Genomic DNA, 18,949 nt, shown 5'->3' with positions numbered 1-18,949 from the left:
CTTCTATAAAATGTGTTGCTGTAAATAAAAAAACTTTATGGACCTCCCGGGATATCCTTTCTAAGCTGAGAATTAAAATATCCTCTGATTCGTGCGTGTAAAATGGAAAGCACCCTCTGCTCTGATGCTAATTTACAGTGTAAAACTCTAAATATAAATTGGCAGTTGCTCTTTGAAATTCATATTCATCATCATATATAATTGTTGAGGTTTTTTCTTCTTTTTTTATGAGAAATCGCTTAAAGGAAACCATAAACCCAAAATAGAAGTCAAACTAGGGCATTTGTAACACTGTATTAAACACATTTTTTCCACTCTAGAGATAGCTTGTAAGCAAGACTTTGGGTCTCAGCTCTGAAATAATTGAGATTGCTGTTCACCTTTGAGCGTTAGAAGTGAAATCCATGTCTTAATCCCAAGTAAAGTGGACCTGTCAAATGAAAGGGACTGGAAAGTGAACCCATAAGAAAGTGCAGACTTGACCTAATGTTCATGCTAAACTAATATGCTCTCTCACACTGTTCTGGTTTCTTTGTTTTAAGAGCCGCCGTATTTTACCACTGAACCAGAAAGCCGCATTTTGGCTGAAGTGGAGAAAAGTGTGAATATCCAGTGTCAGGGAATGGGTAAGTTTCGCGTCGGTACATAACAGTTAGCTATTTCCCTACTTTCTGCTCTGTTTTTCGCTTGCTCTTTGGCACAATAGGAAGCAATTCCTTGGGTGGGGAAGGGGATGATTTATTTATGAGCCACCGTATAAAATAAAGTTCTGTTAAGTGACATGCATGGTATGAAGCAAAATTAAAATATTTTTTTAAAAATCCAGCAATTAACATTTATAAATGCAAATGGTGCCTGTCTTCCAGGCACATTGCCTCAGCTTCCTTCCCCCCCCCCTTTTTTTTCCTGTTTACTACTTCTTTACACTTCTGGACTGAAAGGATGTATTGAACAAGTGTGGTTGGCTTAACAAAGATTAGTGTCTTGAGCCGAGTAAAATAATGGAAGAAAAGCAATGGCTCTGAGACCCGTAACACAGGCTGTGGAAAGACCATCAATAATTACAATAGTTAAGGCTCCTTGTTTCTTAAAATTATGGCGCTTTCACAGTAGGAAGAAAATGTCAAGTGTAGTTACCTTTTTGTGGGAGCCATCTTTCATTCCAATTTTAATTTGAAGGTGTTTGAATATCACTGAAACATAGGGCTCAAATCGTAAATAAAATGCCCACCAGTTCAATGATGAGGAACAGCATAATGATGAGTCCAGACGGTCTGTTTATTGTTGGGAGCTACCAGTCTTTAACATGAGCCTGGCTGACAAAAGGAATCATGTGCTGTTAGATGCTTCTTACCTATGGTACACCCTGCCTAGCTTCGTGCTCCGTTTCTAAGTTTTCCAGTGTCAACGTTATTAGGTGTACAATAAGTACTAACTTTGCTCCTGTTTGTGATAAGCAGCGCTTGGTGGAACCTGATGCCTCAGAGAGGACATAAAATGAAATGGGAGCACCAATCCAGGTGCCTGAGTAATAGTCTTGGGAGCATAACAGAGCCATTCTCTGCTCTGACCATAAAGAGGCAGGAAGTCTCAATTTGTCACAACTCCTATGGGGTCCTTTGGCACAAAACCAATTTATTCTATCTTCGTGCAATGTGAGAGACAAAGATTAAATCTACCATTTTATGTTCCTTTGTGAGAACCGATGTTACAAGTATTTAAAATTCACTTTTTTAAAAAAAATGCTTATTGTTAGTAATTGGGGAGTGGGTTAAAAGTTTTTTTAATCAATTGGGCTGAAATTCTGTCCTGCAAGGGGAAAAAAAGAGGTTTAGTTGACCCAAATAAGTGATCGAGAAAATGTTTGTTGTTAAAACAAAACAGAACAAAAATGTTGAAATCCTTATACTGTAAAGTCCTTTTGCCTCTGTTTGTTGTTCTTATTCTGTGGTGTCAAGTCGGAAACAACTTACAGCGACCCTAGCAGGGTTTTCAAGGTACGTGAGATGTGTAAGGAGGCGTTTTACCAGTTCTTCTCCTTCAGTCAGTTTCCATGGCTGAGTGGGGATTCGCACCTTGTTCTCCAGAGTCCTAGTCTGTCAATCTGTCTATCCACTACACCTCACTGGGAACTCTGTATGGCTCTCTATGTAGGTATTATTCACAGCAAGTAACAATTTTACCCATGTCACCTGAGTGGTAAGAAAGATTCAGTTCAGTAGGACTGCCACTCAGTGTAAGGGTGAGGAGATTTACAGCCAACCATGGTTGGTGACCAGCTGAGTTGATCCAAGTGCCAAACTACTTCCCAGACTTGGAATTTTAGGACTTCCTCCACCTCAGTCCAGTTTTGTGCCCCCATATTGATTGCCCCCCTGCTCTAGACGGGGCCTGGATTGGGAATAACTCTCTTCTGCCACACTTTCTCTGCCCCCTTTTCATTTCTTCTCCTGGCTGATCTTAGCCACCCCAGAAGCTTCATTGGCAGGTCTCTGAGACAACTAGCACCGTGATATTTTTGTTTCCTGACATAAGGCAGTTGTGCTGGAAGAAGAGGCTTCTGACCATTTCAAACCCATATCTTTCCGTTATGATTGAGCAGTTAATTACATTAGCCTTGAGCAAAGTCTGAGTTTTCACTGCTGTGATCTTCTTAGCAAAACGTTGGCTCAGAAATCAAACATTAAGGAACAGATGAGCAAAAGCTACTACAGATTTAAATTAATGTCTTCGTCATGTATCTTCTTGAGAAATAAAAGCTTTAAAGATACATTTTGCAGTTATGTTGGAGTCAGAAGTTTAAGAATTATGGGCTGGCAAAGCGTATCCCTTCAATGTTACAAATTTGATTTCTTGCTGTTATAATTTCTTTTGGCCTGATACTTCCCATGTGATACTCAGAGGAGAGCTGGGATCCCCATCACTGATGCAGTCTTTTCCAGCACAAGAAGCATGCTCCCAAACACTGTAGAAAGGGCCAGTTGTATCTGTAAAACTGTATAAATGTATACAGTGGTGCCTGGTATAACGAGCGCCCCGTTTAACGAAGAAATCGCATAGTGATGGCTTTTTTGCCATCGCTTTTGCGATCGCACTACGATCTTGCCTATGGGGAAAAATCGCTTTGCCTGGGTAAGCGGCGCGGGTAGGCTTCAAGCCTTCCCGATCCCCCCTGTCCCCGATGCCGGTAGCCTCCCCGCGCCGCCTACCCCAGCCATTCTCGGACGCCTGGAAGTCCGAGAACGGCTGGGGAAGGCGACATGGGGAGGCTTCAAGCGGCAGCTGCAGGGTGGGGGGGTGTCCGCACCCAGTCTCCCCCCACGGCTTGGATCCAAGCCGTGGGGGGAGGCTGGGAGGGTGGTGGGATTGGGATGCCTTTCAGGCATCCCGGGCTTGGATCCCACCTGCCGCCGGTTACCCTTGGGTAACCGGCGGTGGGTGGGATCCAAGCCCGGGATGCCTGAAAGGAATCCCAATCCCACCATCCTCCCCCCGTGGCTTGGTAGCCGCCGTGGGTCAGATCCAAGCTGCGGGGGGAGGGAGAAAACCGGATAATCCGTTTTCACATAACGTTTTTTTTCGGAACCAATTAACATCGTTATGCGAGGCACCACTGTATACTCTTTATCATATTAATTATAATCCTCCTCATTCAATGATCACTTTCTGACTCTTCGCTGCTTGGAATGCCGGGATTAGAAGTCCCGCTGGGTGGATTCCTAGCATCTTTGTGGAGCATTATGGGTGACTGCGTAAGCCCCTGTGTATTGTATACTGCACAGTTGCAGGCAACACAACGAGGGCCACATGAAATGGCCCAGCGGGCTGAATTCGGCCCATGGGCCTTGAGTTTGACATATGTGTCGTAGGCACAGGGGATCTGCAGTAGACCCTGGGGTTATCTTTACTCAAATCCACTATTTAAAATTAAATAGGTGCCTCTTAACACTCTCACAAGTATTTTATTTATTGCATTCCAGTGGAGAGACTGTGTTGCTTATCATTCTTGTGCAAGATCAGGATACAAATATAAAGCAGCTTGCAGTGGACTACGTTGGGTGGTTTTTCACATGTGGAATGAAATGTGTAGCAACTTGCTTTTTTAAGCTGCATAAAATTTCACAGTTTTGAATAAGTTGCATGGTATGAATAGCTGACATCATGATTTGAGTTTTATTCAGGCTGTTAATGCGCGAGTAATTATCTGAAATAAAATTTTGCGGTGCAGAGCTTGTGTTTGTCCAGTCAAACAATCATGAGCTCCTCCCGGATACTTCTATTCAGTTTCTCTCCTATCACTCTATTAAAAAATTTTTTAAAATGCATCATTGCAGAGGAAAAAGAAATTGAATCATTTAGAAAACCAAAACTCTTGACTGCGAAGCTGCCTCTAGTGGATCCATTTGTGAGTTCCTGTAGCTATCTCAAGCATCTTTTACTATATAATTTTAAACTTCACTCATGTATTATACACCTAGCCTGACAAAAAAAGACTTCTTCTCTGGTGTCTTTAAAAAAAAATGTTGAAAAAAGCACTCTCTCTACTTTTGATGATGTGAGTTTTCCATCAAAAGCATCAGAATCTTTTGAGGCTTCTTAAAATATTACAAGGAAAACGTTGTGTATAGATTTTTCCATTGACTGCTGTGCTCAGAAAAGCACAGTGGGTCAGAACAGCATTTGATGCTTTTTTCATGGCTTTCTTTGAGAGGACAATTAAAGCATTTTAATATTCCTGTGAAGATTCAGAATGCTTAGAATGTGTTGCCACTTTGCAGACGGATTCAAAACATAAGAAAAATGGGAAGAAACAATATTGTTTTGTCAGGTTGGTTAGTTAGAAGGATGGTCTCCTGTTGATAAATGAATAATGATAATATGCCGTCAAGTCAGTTCTGACTTATGGTGATCCTTTTCAGAGTTTTCCAGGTAGAGAATTCTCAGAAGTGGTTTACTCTTCCCTTCTTTCGGGGGTGTCCTGGGACTGTGCAGCTTGCCCAAGGCCACACAGGCTGGCTGTATCCACGGGAGGCACATTGGGGAATTGAACTACCAACCTCTGTAGCCAGATACTGAAACTGCTAGCCAGCCAGCTGTCAGGCTGGTAGTCTAATTAAAAATTTGTCAAAATTATTAAATGGTCAAAAGGGATTTGAGGAATATTGTCAAATGCCAGCTTTTGTTCTCTTGCGGTTCCTCAATTGTTATTTTTAAAGCTTCAACCAATTTGCAATGCTCTTTGTCTAGAATGCTATTTCTTGTTTGTGTCATCTGTTTCTTCGTTACTCAGTGGCAATTTGTATTTGCTTTGGGGGATTTCATGAGATTAATAACATTTGCAGGAAGAATTCTGACAATCAGGCTGTGCACAAATTCTATAGATGGGTTTTTGCTGTGAAATTTAAATTGTGCTTATTTCACAATGGTACACTGCATCTATTTTGCGTCAAACAACACACATAGCACACAAAAGATGATGCTCTAAGGCAATAAGTAGCTTTATTATTCAAGCAAAATGGAAACTTCAAATGCAATTTCAACAACTGATTACATCCTTGTACAGAAATATAATTTCATCACTGCTCAGATATTCCCCTTTCCTTTAAAAAAAACCCTTTTCTCATTTGTTGCTGTGTTCTTGAAGGAAATCATGCATCTTTCATTCTCCCACAAAAGGATAGGTAATGTGTTGCATAGTATTTGTCGCATTTTCCTTTTCGAGTTGCTCACATTGCATTGATTTTTAAATTTTGAGTTTGCATGCTGGATATGGCCGACATTGGCTTACAATGCTCAGATAAAAGAATGGTTCTTCATTCTACATATGGTTTTGAAAGCTTGCTGGTACTCTTGGTGATCTAACAGAAGTTTCTCCCCTTGATCCAGAAATCCATAAACATTCAGACTTTGAAAGCAGATAAAAACATTATCCTAGGAATAAGTCATTCCTTGCACACACAGCTGTGTGTGTGTGTATGAATCTCTCCTTAAAATTAATGGGCAAGCCATGCTCTTTGGAATACTCAGATCCATTTCCAGTGTAATAAATTATATGGAGCTTTTCCTGATCTACATTTCTCAACCCATTCTTTGATCCATTCCATTTCTCTGTTGAAGTGACTAGATTTCTTATATCTAGCTTCAGAATAAGAGAATAAGGTTATTGAGGATAGCACAGAGGTGTGTCCTAAACTGTTATGCTCATATATAACAAGTATTGGCTTGGCAGTAGAATGTGAGAGAACATCCCTTCCTTCTAATGTACCTCACAGCTATTTAGGAGTAATGTCAGGAAAATAGTATGTTTGCCCTCACCTGTCAAAAGATCAGCTACTGTTCCAGCTACTGTGTACCCTGGAAGTATTAATTACCATGGGAACTCTTTGATTATGGCTTCAACAGCAAAAAAAGACATGCTGTCAAGGACTCTTGAAAATTAATTGGCAAATGCCATGAAATTAATAATTCAAATAAAAATGTTGTCTGTTTCATAGCCACCTAACTATTCCACTGCCATGGCAAGTGGATCAGCCTCAGTTTCCCATCTGTATCAATACAGAGATTATACATAGAAGCTGCAGTGTTCTAGATGCTCAAAACCTTGCTCATTTTGCATGAAGTCAAATTCAGAAGACTATAACTCTTAGTCAGGGTGCACAGAATTGCCGTGCAAGTCTTTAAAATATTACAAATAGTCACTGCCTTGTCATCTGGCCTTTTCCGGGCTCACTTGACATGATTAACTGAAACCCCTAGCTGAACAGTTCAACCTGAGGCTTTTCTAATTCTGGCATGTAATTTCATTATGACAAATAAAAGACATAAAAGTTGTAATTCTTCAAAGATGTGGAATGGCTTGCCATTATGCTTTCTAGATTTTTTTTTCTTTGAACAAGTTATAGTCCAGCGGTTATTTACTGAATGCTTTATCTGTATAAAATCCCATAAGGGGCCATGGGAGATTAGCACAGAGCAATGAGTTAGTGTACACTGAGAGTTTTCACCCTCTCTGTCTTCTGCAGGAGTCCCACTTCCTAATCTTGTATGGTATAAAGATGCCATGCCTGTCCATAAACTTCTGAATCCTCGATACAAAATTCTGGTTAATGGGAGTCTTCAGATCCAAGGACTTAAGCCTGATGATTCTGGGATATTTCAGTGTTTTGCAAGGAATGAGGTTGGGGAAATGCAGACTCATACTTTCCTCGATGTTACAAGTAAGTGCAAACAGTCTCATAACCAGTCAGAATGTGGAAGAGGCAGAGGAAAGTTTCTGAGACAGAGCCTGCATTCCTGCATGTGTTATTTGAAAGTAAGGGAAAAGAGTAACAGATGGGAGGGGAAGGTTATGGAATTATTCTGATTTAGAATTTTGATGTATTTTGCAAAATTACTGTGCAAACATTTGATGGTCTGTGTTGTAAGTCTGCTAAGTATTGTTCCATGTTTGTTGTGGGTTTTTCGGGCTCTTTGGCCGTGTTCTGAAGGTTGTTCTTCCTGACATTTCGCCAGTCTCTGTGGCCGGCATCTTCAGAGGACAGCAACCTGTGCTCTGAAAAGCCTTCGCGAATACATTGTTCCATGTTATTTTTATATAGAAAGGTTTTTGAGAAATACAGTAGTCTGAATTTTCAAATGAGAGAGCAGCTTCACAGAGAACCATAAAAGAGTCGGCAGAGGTGGAGCCAGAGGAAGGAAGGAAAGAAAGAAAGAAAGAAAGGAAGGAAGGAAGGAAGGAAGAAAGAAAGAAAGGGAGAGGGATGTGAGCTGGAATGTGACTCACATCCAGTATGAAGGATAAATTCCTGAATCAATCCACAACACCTGTGTGAGCACTTATTGTGATTTCAAATTAGTGCAAGTTGCAGATCAAATCACTTTTCAGTGTAATCGGACCTTTACTAGCTAGAGAAAAGGGTTTCTGCTAGGCTAGAAAGATACAGACTGGATGGATGCCTGGCCATAGCATCTCCAGTGACTGGCATGAGGCTCCCTTGTTAGATCTTTGCTAGGTGTTCCTCTGAACACATATGGTGCTCTTATAATGCCTGATATTATTTCTGGGCTACAGATAATAAGGCTGCTCCTGTTTGATCTGTCCATTTGGCAGTTGAAAGAATGTGGCATGATCAGATGTAATGGCAGGGAAAGATGGGTAGAAATACCTTGGATGAGAATCAGATGGAAACTTTTTTTTTTTTGGCTGACATTTAGCTTTGCAAACTAATGTCAGACATAACTTGCTTTTCATCTTAAAGAAACAGGCTAGGACAATGAAAATTCCATTTATTTCAGTTCTTTCACTTTCTTCCAAACTCTCATTTTAAACCCTTTTGCTTTCTCTCGAAGCCTGTTGCTTGTACTTTTACGAGTGCCACTAGGATTTTATTTTATTCATTTAACCAATAATCCCAACTTGGAGAATTCCCTGGTGGTAAATAAAGAAAGGTTACTGTCTCTTCTGAAAGGCTTTCATGTTATTACCATGTGCTTGTCCATTACTAGTGGGATAAAAATAGATAAAAATTCCACAAGGAATTTAGAGAACTTTCAAAGTGTTAATGCCGCTAAATTGTTTTTTAAATTGTTTTTTATTCCAGATGTTGCACCCGTTTTTTCCAAACCACCAGCAGATACCGTTGTTACAGAAGGAATGAGTGCAGTTTTAAGATGCGATGTTTTAGGAGCTCCAAAACCTGCCATTGCTTGGAAGAAGGGTAAAAACTTATTATTTTGTTGACAAATCATTCTAATTACTACTGTTCGCCAGGAGGAATTAGTATAGGATTAGCTTCTTCATGCATTACAAGTCAGAAAAATGAACCTATTCTTACATGCTGTATTTCAGGCGACCAGATTTTGGCCAGTGGTTCTGTTCAGATCCCCAGGTTCTTCCTTCTTGAGTCTGGAGGCCTCCAGATAACACCTGTTTTTCTTCAAGATGCTGGCAACTATACCTGCTGTGCAGTCAATGCTGAAGGAACCCTAAATGCTTCTGCTGCTCTCACTGTGTGGAGTAAGGACCTTGTTTATTTTACACTTTAATATTAATCAAGGGCCAATGAGCTATCATTATGCCCTTAGGAAACTGTTTTCCAAAATCTCCATGTGATAGGGGGTGGATAGGAATTGAATAATTTAGGGGGAATAATCAATGTGGCTTTTAGAGATTACTTAAATAATTCTACAAGAGCGGATGGAAATTACGCATTTATTTGAAAGAAGTGCCTAGGATATCTTTGAGAACTTAAATCTAGTGATATGAAGAACATTTATTAGTCTGTCCTATTTGTGATTGAGACAGGATTTCTCAATTGAGCACAGCAGTTTGCTGAAGTTTCTCAAATTTCTGTGAGAAATCATATATCCAGTGTAAGTTGACTAGCACCATTTTGATCATGGTTTCCACAATCTGTGCAAAATGACATTCGAGTCTTATACCCACACACCAAGTACAAAACGATAGATTGATCACCCTAGGCAGAGGCTAGCAGCCCATGTAGCATGTCTGTTTTTAATGGTCCAAGAAAAACGGCAGCAGTTATCATTGTTTTAAATTTTGTGCATTTACAGCAATGTTTAAAGATTAGTCCTGCAAATGAGAAAATTCTTTCTGAGACTGGTAAAGCCCTTTTACTGTTTTGTTGCAAGGAAATAAATGTTTTTGCAGCTCCTAATTTTGTGCAGGAGAAATCACAAAGTTAGGATGTACATCCCTGCTTCCATGTGAATCCTTTCGTTGAATAGTTCTTCCAAGTTTCTTGCTCTTTAGTATTTTGTGATTGTTTTTAGACATTCAAACCAATATTTGCCATCTAAGTCACAAGCTGAAGGACTAACCCAAGGCATTTCGGACTGCAACAATTAGCATCCATGCTCATGTTGGCTGGAGATTTCTAGGAGCTCTGACATGGGCCATTAAGGGCAGAATTCCTTTTAATACCTTCACAGATAGTCAACAGTCTAGGATTTAAGATTTTTGTTTTCTTCTGTCACTGGCTGTGAAATGCGACCAACAGTCTGATTTTTTTTTCCTGGCAGTACTATTTGAATATTTGACATCTCTGTATTGCAAATTCCCTGTTAGGTTATGCTAAAGCCATCCCAATGTGACACTCTTAGAGGTATGTGCAGATTATTTGACCAGGTCATGTACTCAAAGGCCTGGCTATCACATGGATGTTCATTTAGCACCTTCCTAATGCTGTGTGGAGACAAGCTGTTCTTTACCAAAGTGTAGGTCCATGGGGTGTGAGTGCAAATAATCTCTTTTCAGAATCAAATTCAATATCCTTTATACACATGCACAGGTTGCTCATTCATTTTTAAGGCCTACTGAAACTTTTACATTTGAGTTAATTTAATTTAATCACACATCAGTCCGAATTACTCTGTTATATAACTTAAAAGGCAGAGTAGAAATTTTCAGTACTCTTGGACATAGTTCTTAATGATGCCCCATGTTCATGCTTTACATTTGAATCTTGCTCTTTGCATGCACATCTTTTAGGGGTTTTATTCTGTCTGGTGGGGGGGGGAAGGGAGACCTACTTCCCATTTTGCATTTTTCTTGCACTGCAATCCAGATGATATACTCTGTAGCAGCCCTTCCATTTATGTGTGTGGGTTTTTTGGGGTTTTTTGCACACCTACTGCTTGCTTCAGTGAACTTCATTTCTTGGGTGTGTTTGAATGAAAACACTTTAATAACTCTCAGGCATTAATTATCACCTCTTATATGTATGGAATATTGTAGAGTGACCCCTCTGTAGCTCAGTGATAGGAAGCTTGCTTTGCATGCAGAATATCTCGGGTTTAATTCTAGGCATCTCCAAGGCAGGTATGGCATGAAACTCTGAAAAGCAGCTTTCAGTCATTGTTGACAATTCAGGGCTAGGTGGACACATGCATCTTCCTGTGTTATTAAAAATAGCTCACATCCATTAGTGACTTTGATTCTAGCACACACAAACACACACGCACATGCACACGCGTGTGCACGCACGCATGCACGCACGCGCGCGCACACACACACACACACACACACACACACACACACACACACACACAGGGTTGCCTTCTTAAATCATGGTGTTCTTCAAAAACCACCTTAAACTTCTCTTGGAAACCTCGTCTCATGGGCAACCCCAGTTAATGTAAAGTGTGCATAAGATCACAGCTTTTGCACTGTGGTTAAGATGCAAGATGATCTACAGTAGTGAGAGTGTTAAGGTCTTTACTATCTCCTGATTTCTTGATTATAGTCAAGAATGTTTCATGCTCTTTAACACCACCCTTAATTCATTTTAAAAAAACTTAGTTGGTAAAATCAGACTTGCTTTTCAGTTGGAATCCCATGAGAAATTAAAGATGGGAAGAGGACATGATTGCTTATGAAACCTTTCCAGTAATCAGCAGCCACACCAAACTTTGTATTTTCACATGTCTGCTGGATGCAGGGGCCAGGGGAGCAAAAATGTTTTGATCTGGAATGACAAATAACGTGCTTTACTATCTTGGGAGGGCAAACACCCAAGTCAAAATGGAAGTTGGCAATTTTACCTGAGCTATGGGTCGTGTTCTTTTCAGATCGCACTTTTATCGTTCGCCCTCCTGAGGACAGCACTGTTATTAAGGGAACCACAGCGATGCTGCAGTGTGAGGCTGCTCATGACCCCAGAATTTCAATCAGGTTGGTGATGTTTGCAGTTATTTGAGCAGTTTATTTGAACTTAATTTGTCAGCCCACCAGTTGTTGTGTTCGGTGAGCGTTTTCTGGGCCCCAGGCTTTATGCTGGTATTCCCAGTGACAGTGTCCAAAGGTTGTAGGTTGTGCCATTAATCACATCAAGTCCTTTTTATTTTCTACTTCAAACTTATATATTATTTACAATGAACTAGTTCTACTTCAGGACTTCAGTGCAACTTCCCATGATTTTCTGTCAAGGTTAATACAATATCAGTAAAACTGACTTGTCAAAAGCTCAAAAGCTGATATTTAATGGGAATCACACCCAAAGTGATTTAAAGGGGCTATAGGAATATTTATAGAGAGGGTCTTGAAAATTCTTGAAAGCATCCCTACTGTTTCTGAGAAAATAACAAAGAGCCAGTTTATGTCCTGCAGAATAGAAAGTATTGTGTGTCTTTAAACTGTCAGATTCTGTGAGCAGGAATAAGAGGAATTCCCTCTCTATTTCTTTAACACAATGAACATGTCCGGAAAAGAAAAGTACCACAGATTTAAAATGGAAAAGCCAGTTAAGCATGCCACATATCCTTTTGGAAAATGTTAAACAACGCCAGTTGTGTTAAAGAAAAAGGAAAGGAATCTAGATTTGCATAATGGTAGCAGCAATGCCTTAGAAGATTTCTTCTTCTTCTTCTTCTAAATGCTGGTAGTATTGTGACTATGAATCCCACTACTAATGGTGTAAAGTAGTTTTTCTTAAGAAATCATAATATTGAAAGCGCAGGCATAAAGAAAAAGGAATAGATGATGATTTTAAAAATGAGGAAAAGTGAATGCTAATTATCATTTATGGTATGGAAAGCTTTCACATACATTACCTCAGTAGTATTTGCAACAGCATCTTAGGGTAGGCTACAATCTATTCTTTGACAGGTATAGCAAAATATTATTCAAACATCCTCCCTCTCTGTTTAAAATCTATCCCAGAGCAGTTCATTGTCCTTTATTACGAATGCCCAACCTAAATCTAGAAATGGCATTTGTGACACAGTGGTCTATGAGCTGAGGCCAGTCTGTATTAGGATGGAGGGATGCAAGCAGAGCCCAGAATGAGTGCTGGACCTGGTGGTCTGGGATTGTTCCCTGGGGTTTCTGGAGATGCTGGAATTATTAATTGAGCAAGCCACGAAAGTTATATATTCACTTAATGAACAAAACATTTGAAAAAAGGAAATACAATAAAACAAGCTGAGGAGAAGTATGTCCTTGCTCCTTTGCATTTCTGAAAACTGAAATCAAAACACAGACAGATACAACCTGGCTCAGATTGGCCCTTCTAGCTTCAAGCTTACTTTACTAAAAATCAATGGGAACGTTTCCATTGATTTCTAACGAGGAGGACTGCACCCTTCATCTTGAACTATAGCATGTTTTATTAGTCTTGTAGTCTAGACAGACATTCACTGCATTCAAATGAGCCCTCGGAAGATTACAAGCAAGCATCACTCTTCTACATAATTATTTAGTTCTGTTTTTACCATATAATTTCAGCACTTGATATTTCATCATTTTTAACGAAATAGACCACTGACTTTAACCGTCTGAAATACTGTGACAATCAGGTATGTTTGGAAGAAGGACAACGTTGTCATAAATCCATCTAGCAGCTCCCGAATCACTGTTGAGAAAGATGGCACCCTCATCATTAGCCAAACCTGGTCCGGTGACATTGGAGATTACACGTGTGAAGTGACTTCCTTTGGAGGAAATGATTCCAGGGTGGCTCGCATGGAAGTGATGTGAGTATTCCTCTAACAAATGACCGGGGATAATTTTCCACTTAGCTTGTTCCACTCTTTAAAACTTTGGTTTTCCATTTGTTATAAGAAACAAAGCCGCTTCTTTATTCTACCACATTTGTGTCTAGAAGCATTTAAAGCAGGGGTGTCCAACCTTTTACCTTCCCTGGGCCACATTAGAAGATGAAAATTCGGTTTGGGCCGCATGGGGGGGCAGCCCTAGCCGTCCTCCGCTGCCCTGCTCAAAGCGCGCTTACCGGCAGCTGCGATCTCAGACAGCAGAGGCTGCCAGCTTCAACTCCGGTGGCTTTATGGGGCTGGGAGGGGGTCCACCTATTGACGGGGATGGCGCAATGCAGTCATGCAGCCCCCCCTCCCCTCCCGCTCCTTCCTTCCCCTTCTCCCCTCTTACCGTTGTGACGTGCCCCAGCCGCATTCCGGCCGCAAGCACCGACAGTGTAACTTGAAACTTTGGAATTTCTTTTAAAATAAAAAATTGCACTGAGCCGCATTACGAGCCGACCTGGGCTGAATGCAGCCCCCGGGCCGCAGGTTGGACAAGCCTGATTTAAAGCATAGAATAAATGTGTGACACATAATGAATCTAACAAAACTGACTAGACTTCACTGAATCAGTGGGACTGACTGTCCCAAGTGAAATATCTTGTGACTGCTAGAGGTGTAACTAGCTAATTCTGGGTCCAAGGCAAGGAGATAACATTGCACACCCACCCTCTGCAACTCTTAAACCCTTTCAACACTTTCCAAGTAGAAGGTAGTTAGTGAGGAATCAGACAGTGTTGGAACCACACACGTCCATGATGTTACATGAAGGTTAAAATCCTAATATTTGATTCAGTTTGAATGTTTTAAGTCCATAGCAGATGTCTCCTATGTGACTAAACTCACCATACATAGAAGAAAGTGGACATCTTGGTTCCCTGCTATTGCATTCTATGGCTGAAGTCCTGTTGCTTAGCATAGTGCATCATGCACTAGAGCTAGGTCCATTGAATCAGTGGTGATTTGGTGAGTCAGTTTCTCCATAAGCTCCATTGATTCAAGCGGGCCTACTCTAGTTGTGACTTTTGTTATCCAAACACTGAATTTTTAATGCATTCCTAATCAGTTTGGATATTTGAACTTTGACCTCTGATTGACTCTTGCTTTCCATTCATTTAGTTTTCTTTTGTTATGTTATGTTATGTTAGAATTGTAATGCTGTGATGGTATTCATGTTCACTATAAACAAAGTATAGAATCTCTTGATCTTTCAGTAGATTCATATAAAATGTATTCATATATACAAAGATGTTTATATAAGCGCAGAGATATTCTTCTAGATGTTATAGACCAGAATCCATATCCATTCATAGCAAGGTTTCAGCTGAATGCTTTCAAAGTCTGCTTCAGATATAAACCAGATGAAGTAGAGGCCATTTATGATGCAGGTCAGGAGCACTGATGCAAGGCTAGAACAATTGTGCAACAATAGATAGTAGGAGAAGACCAGGCTCCTAGCATCTATTTCGAAACCATCTATTTGAGGCCCAGGCAAGACTAAGGTTTTGTGCTGCTATCAGTTGTATGCACCAGTGTCGCACACATTTCTTTCTTTGCTGAAGGAAGTTCTTGAAGAAACCCAGTGGAGTCTGAGGCAAAATGCCATATCCAAGCAGGCTGGTGGTTTGGAAACCATGAGTAAGCAGATGCAAATTCAACCCAACAAGCCAGAGAGGTGGAAAATGTAGATAAGGACAAACCAGTAGGCAGTCTCAGGTCAGATGAATTGAGACTAAGGCTAGCCGTTTGTCTCGCAAGTGACTGTGTAGACTCCCTTTCCCAAACCAGAGAGACAAGCTGGGGAGAAAGCTTATATAGAGCCAGCAGGTCTACTATTGGCTGCCTGGATTATCTGACTTGATTTTCTCTTGAGCAGATGGGATTCCTTGGAAGGAAGGAAGTCCTTTTCTGCTGGTGTATAGGAACATAGCAGAGCAACAAGGAATAGGCCTGGCAGTCTTCCTCCTTGTAGTACCACCTGGATGATAAGAGAATGAAGGCTTAGCTGCCAAGTTCTGTGGTCTTGAGCTTCGTTTAGGCTCCTTACATCTTCATGGTCTGATTGCGAAGGCTCACGTAGCGCATCAGGCTGGACAAAGATGTGCAACATTTGTTTTTGGACTACAGCTCTCCACAGGCAGTGTGGACAGTGGCCATCCTGGCTGTGGGTTCATTTAAGTTTTAGTCCAAAAGAACACTAGACTGCTGCATCCTCATCATTAAGTGTGACACTTTATGATGGTTGGTAATGTTAAATACCCTGATGATGCATACAAGTGTGAGAAGTGTGTAGATTGCTTGTTTACAATATACAAGTGTGTATATTGCTTGTTCTTCCTTGGTTGCCCTGATCTCTAGGCTCTAATGGAAGTGGAATGTAAGAGACAGGCAGTTTTAGAGAACACGCGATGATGGTATTAGAATACACTTGTGTAGTAATGTTTCTTTTTTCCCAAATAGAATAAGTTTCTGCTGGCTGGTCACACCTAATCCTCTCTTGGAGAAGATGCCTGAGGCGGCTTCTTCAACCCTGCAGTATAATGTGTTCATTTTGGAGATTTTGTTGCATTCAGCTTGGTTTTATTACAGCATCACATTTCCAGTGCCAAGCCCTGATTGAATTCTGTATGAAAACCGTCAGTTTTTACATTCCCTCCTTCAGTGCTTCTCCTGCAGTGCATTCACACTCCTGGTTGAAATCCAGTGCTAAGATGACAATTCCCATCAGAATGTTGTTTCCTGTGCTTATTTTTTTATTTTTTAAAAAAATCCTTTTTGCCTCTATAGTTGATTTTAGAAATAGGCTGGGACCATTTCATAACCTCAGCATTAAAGCCAAACATCCAGCATGCGCTGATGTGCTATTCATTTAGAAAGCTTTAAAAGTGCAAATCTCCCCAAATCTTGCAGTCTTACAATATGTTGTAATCTAACTCTCATCGTCAGGTGTAAGAAGCCCTTAGCAGCTGTGCTGCCAATAATTATACTACCTGGAGATGCCAAAAAATTAAAAAAATGCTTAGATCAGTAGGCTGTGATCTGTGCCCGGTGAATCTGGACTTGAAAATCACCGTGTAACATGGTCTGTAGTGTACCCTAACATCCCAAATGTAAAATAAGTCACATGGCAGAAACCATTCTGAAATATTGCACAAACGCTCACTGTGTGTGCAAAATACAGGGCCATGAGAAAGCAGAGGTCCAGGTACAAATGCAGTGCTGACAGTGTAAACTAAGCCAGTTTGAATTTTTCCATTATTAAGTGCAAGATAATAACAGGGACTCTCACAGATGTATAGTAACAAAACACCAAATGACACCCTGTTAAAAAGCCATCTTGCTCTGGGTACCAGATCCATATAGTTCTCCAATTTCTTTGACTGCCTCTTACCATTTTTACTCTTTTTATTCTGCATGCTTCATCTAAGTGAGAACAATCAGGAAGAAGTGAGGCAGAAAGCAGATTATCTTTTCCACACAATAGAGGAGGTTTTTGGTAATTTCTAGCCTCTAGTGAGCTATTATCCAGCAAAGAAAAATTACTGCTGCATCTAAATTCACCTGCAATGGTGGGAAAAGACAACCACACACACACACATTTCCCAAATGCATGTCCTCATTCCAGCCTATGTCTAAAGAAAAATCAGCTGCTACTGTTTTCCTCCTCCACACAGAGGGCCTTCAAAGCCAAAAGTACTATCATATAAGTGAAATGGGTAAATGGCTTCTCTCGAGTAAGATCACCTTGCTTTGAAATGAAACACAACTCTCAGAAGTCAAGACCACAAGTGGTCCAGTTCTGATGAGAAATTGTTGCTGTTCCTACGGAGTGAAAATTCTATAATGGAGTCATGCCTCAGCAACAGAGCCCTGTTTCTGCATTGGTTCAATCCCCAGACTTTGTGGGTAGGCCTAAAAGACGCCTCTTTCGAAAATGCTAGGAAACTGTTGTCAGTCACTGTAAATGCTACAGAATGAGACAAAAAAAAAAAAAAACCCTCACAGCCTGACCTGGTATAAAGAAGCTTCCAATGATGAGGGTGTCCTTTTGAAACCTTTCCAATCAGACTTGGCACTCAAACCCATGTTTACTGTCCAGTGATGAATCACACAACAAAGCATGTTGGAATATAAGACACAGAGGTGAAGAAAAGCATGCGTTATAGCAACTAGCCGGCTTCCACCACGTGAGGGACGTACTCCTTCTAAATACATGCTCTGCATGTCACCTGATTTTATGCTCTCTGTTGCCCAGGTGGTTTCTTCACAGAAAATCACCATGTCCATCCCACTTGGTTCTCACATGTGAATCTGTCACTGAACATCTAGTTCAGCCTTGAATCCTACCTATTGGTTTGTTTGTGTGTGTGTGTGTTGTGCCTTGCCTTTCTTCCTGCAGCTAAGCCACTTAACCATAAGTGAAACTTCATGGCAGACTTAACTTGGGAAGTCTTTTGTAGCCAAGAAAGAAAGCTTTCTCTTTTCTTTTTTTTAAAAAGTAAATTGACGAGGAGGCTTGCTTAATCTTCCTCGCCTTCTTGGTAATCCTCTCTTCAGTCACAGTCTCTCTAATTACCTGCTGTTGGGCTCTGCTCTCCCCCCCCCCACTGAGAAGTCTTTCCAAAAAATATGCCTGCTTTATTTCCCTTAGCAAATAGCTTGCTTTTAGCTAATTTTGTAAGTCTGTGGGTGTTTGCCGAGTAAATTTTTCCGCTGCCCTCTGGCAATTATGAACTGTTTCTTAAACACTGGGGTATTCATGTCTATCATGTATCGTCTTTGAAAAACTATCCTTATTATCCAGCCTTAAGGTTCTGACAAAACAGTTCTCCCTTGTTTGCATATTCAGGAAAATGGGAAATTTGTCAAATCTCAGAAGGTGCCACCTCTAGATTACATCCTTGTAATCAGACATTCACTATCTGAGAATGAAATCTTAGACATGCATTGAACCAAATGGGAAGCAAGAAAAATGTGCACTTCACAACCATTTTCATCCATGCATCTGCTTTGGGTGGGGAGAGGCATGGATTCTCAGTACTAGCTAGGTCCAATACTAGCTGTGTGGACTGTAATTTTGCAACTGGGTCAGCAAACACCTGTACAGAGTTCAAAGACACCATATCTACCCTTTTGACAACTCTGTTCTAGTGTTTAGCCACAGAAAATAGCCTAGTATAGATTTGCTGTAGTCCGAGATCCATTAATGAGTAAATTATTGCATGGAATGTTAAGAATATGACTCTGAAATTTTGCAGAGAGGAAGTAGATAACATTCATGGTTTACAATGGTGGTGGCAGCTAATTACTTGTCCTCTTGGCTCTCACTATTTTCCATACTCCTTTATATGACACGGAACCATTTGTTCAAGTGAGATTAATAACTGTTAATCTC

At 40.6% G+C, this 18,949-nt stretch overlaps 1 protein-coding gene across 6 annotated transcripts in view; it reads left to right on the top strand.

The window, feature by feature from the left end:
- The window catches only part of SDK1 (sidekick cell adhesion molecule 1), a 574,835-nt gene that overhangs the window by 352,881 nt on the left and 203,005 nt on the right, over positions 1-18,949 (top strand). For 5 of the 6 annotated variants that reach the window (XM_020802389.3, XM_020802388.3, XM_020802387.3 and 2 more), the window contains 6 exons: positions 543-626; positions 7,023-7,217; positions 8,601-8,717; positions 8,849-9,016; positions 11,590-11,692; positions 13,315-13,491. In XM_020802389.3, the coding sequence (XP_020658048.3) occupies positions 543-626; positions 7,023-7,217; positions 8,601-8,717; positions 8,849-9,016; positions 11,590-11,692; positions 13,315-13,491 (844 nt within the window). The remainder of the gene's footprint in view (positions 1-542; positions 627-7,022; positions 7,218-8,600; positions 8,718-8,848; positions 9,017-11,589; positions 11,693-13,314; positions 13,492-18,949) is intronic. The other variant, XM_020802390.3, reaches the window with a different exon arrangement.

Source organism: Pogona vitticeps, chromosome 13 (assembly GCF_051106095.1).
Source record: "Pogona vitticeps strain Pit_001003342236 chromosome 13, PviZW2.1, whole genome shotgun sequence".
Classification (NCBI taxonomy): Eukaryota; Metazoa; Chordata; class Lepidosauria; order Squamata; family Agamidae; genus Pogona; species Pogona vitticeps.
This window is presented reverse-complemented; position numbering and strand designations above follow the sequence as displayed.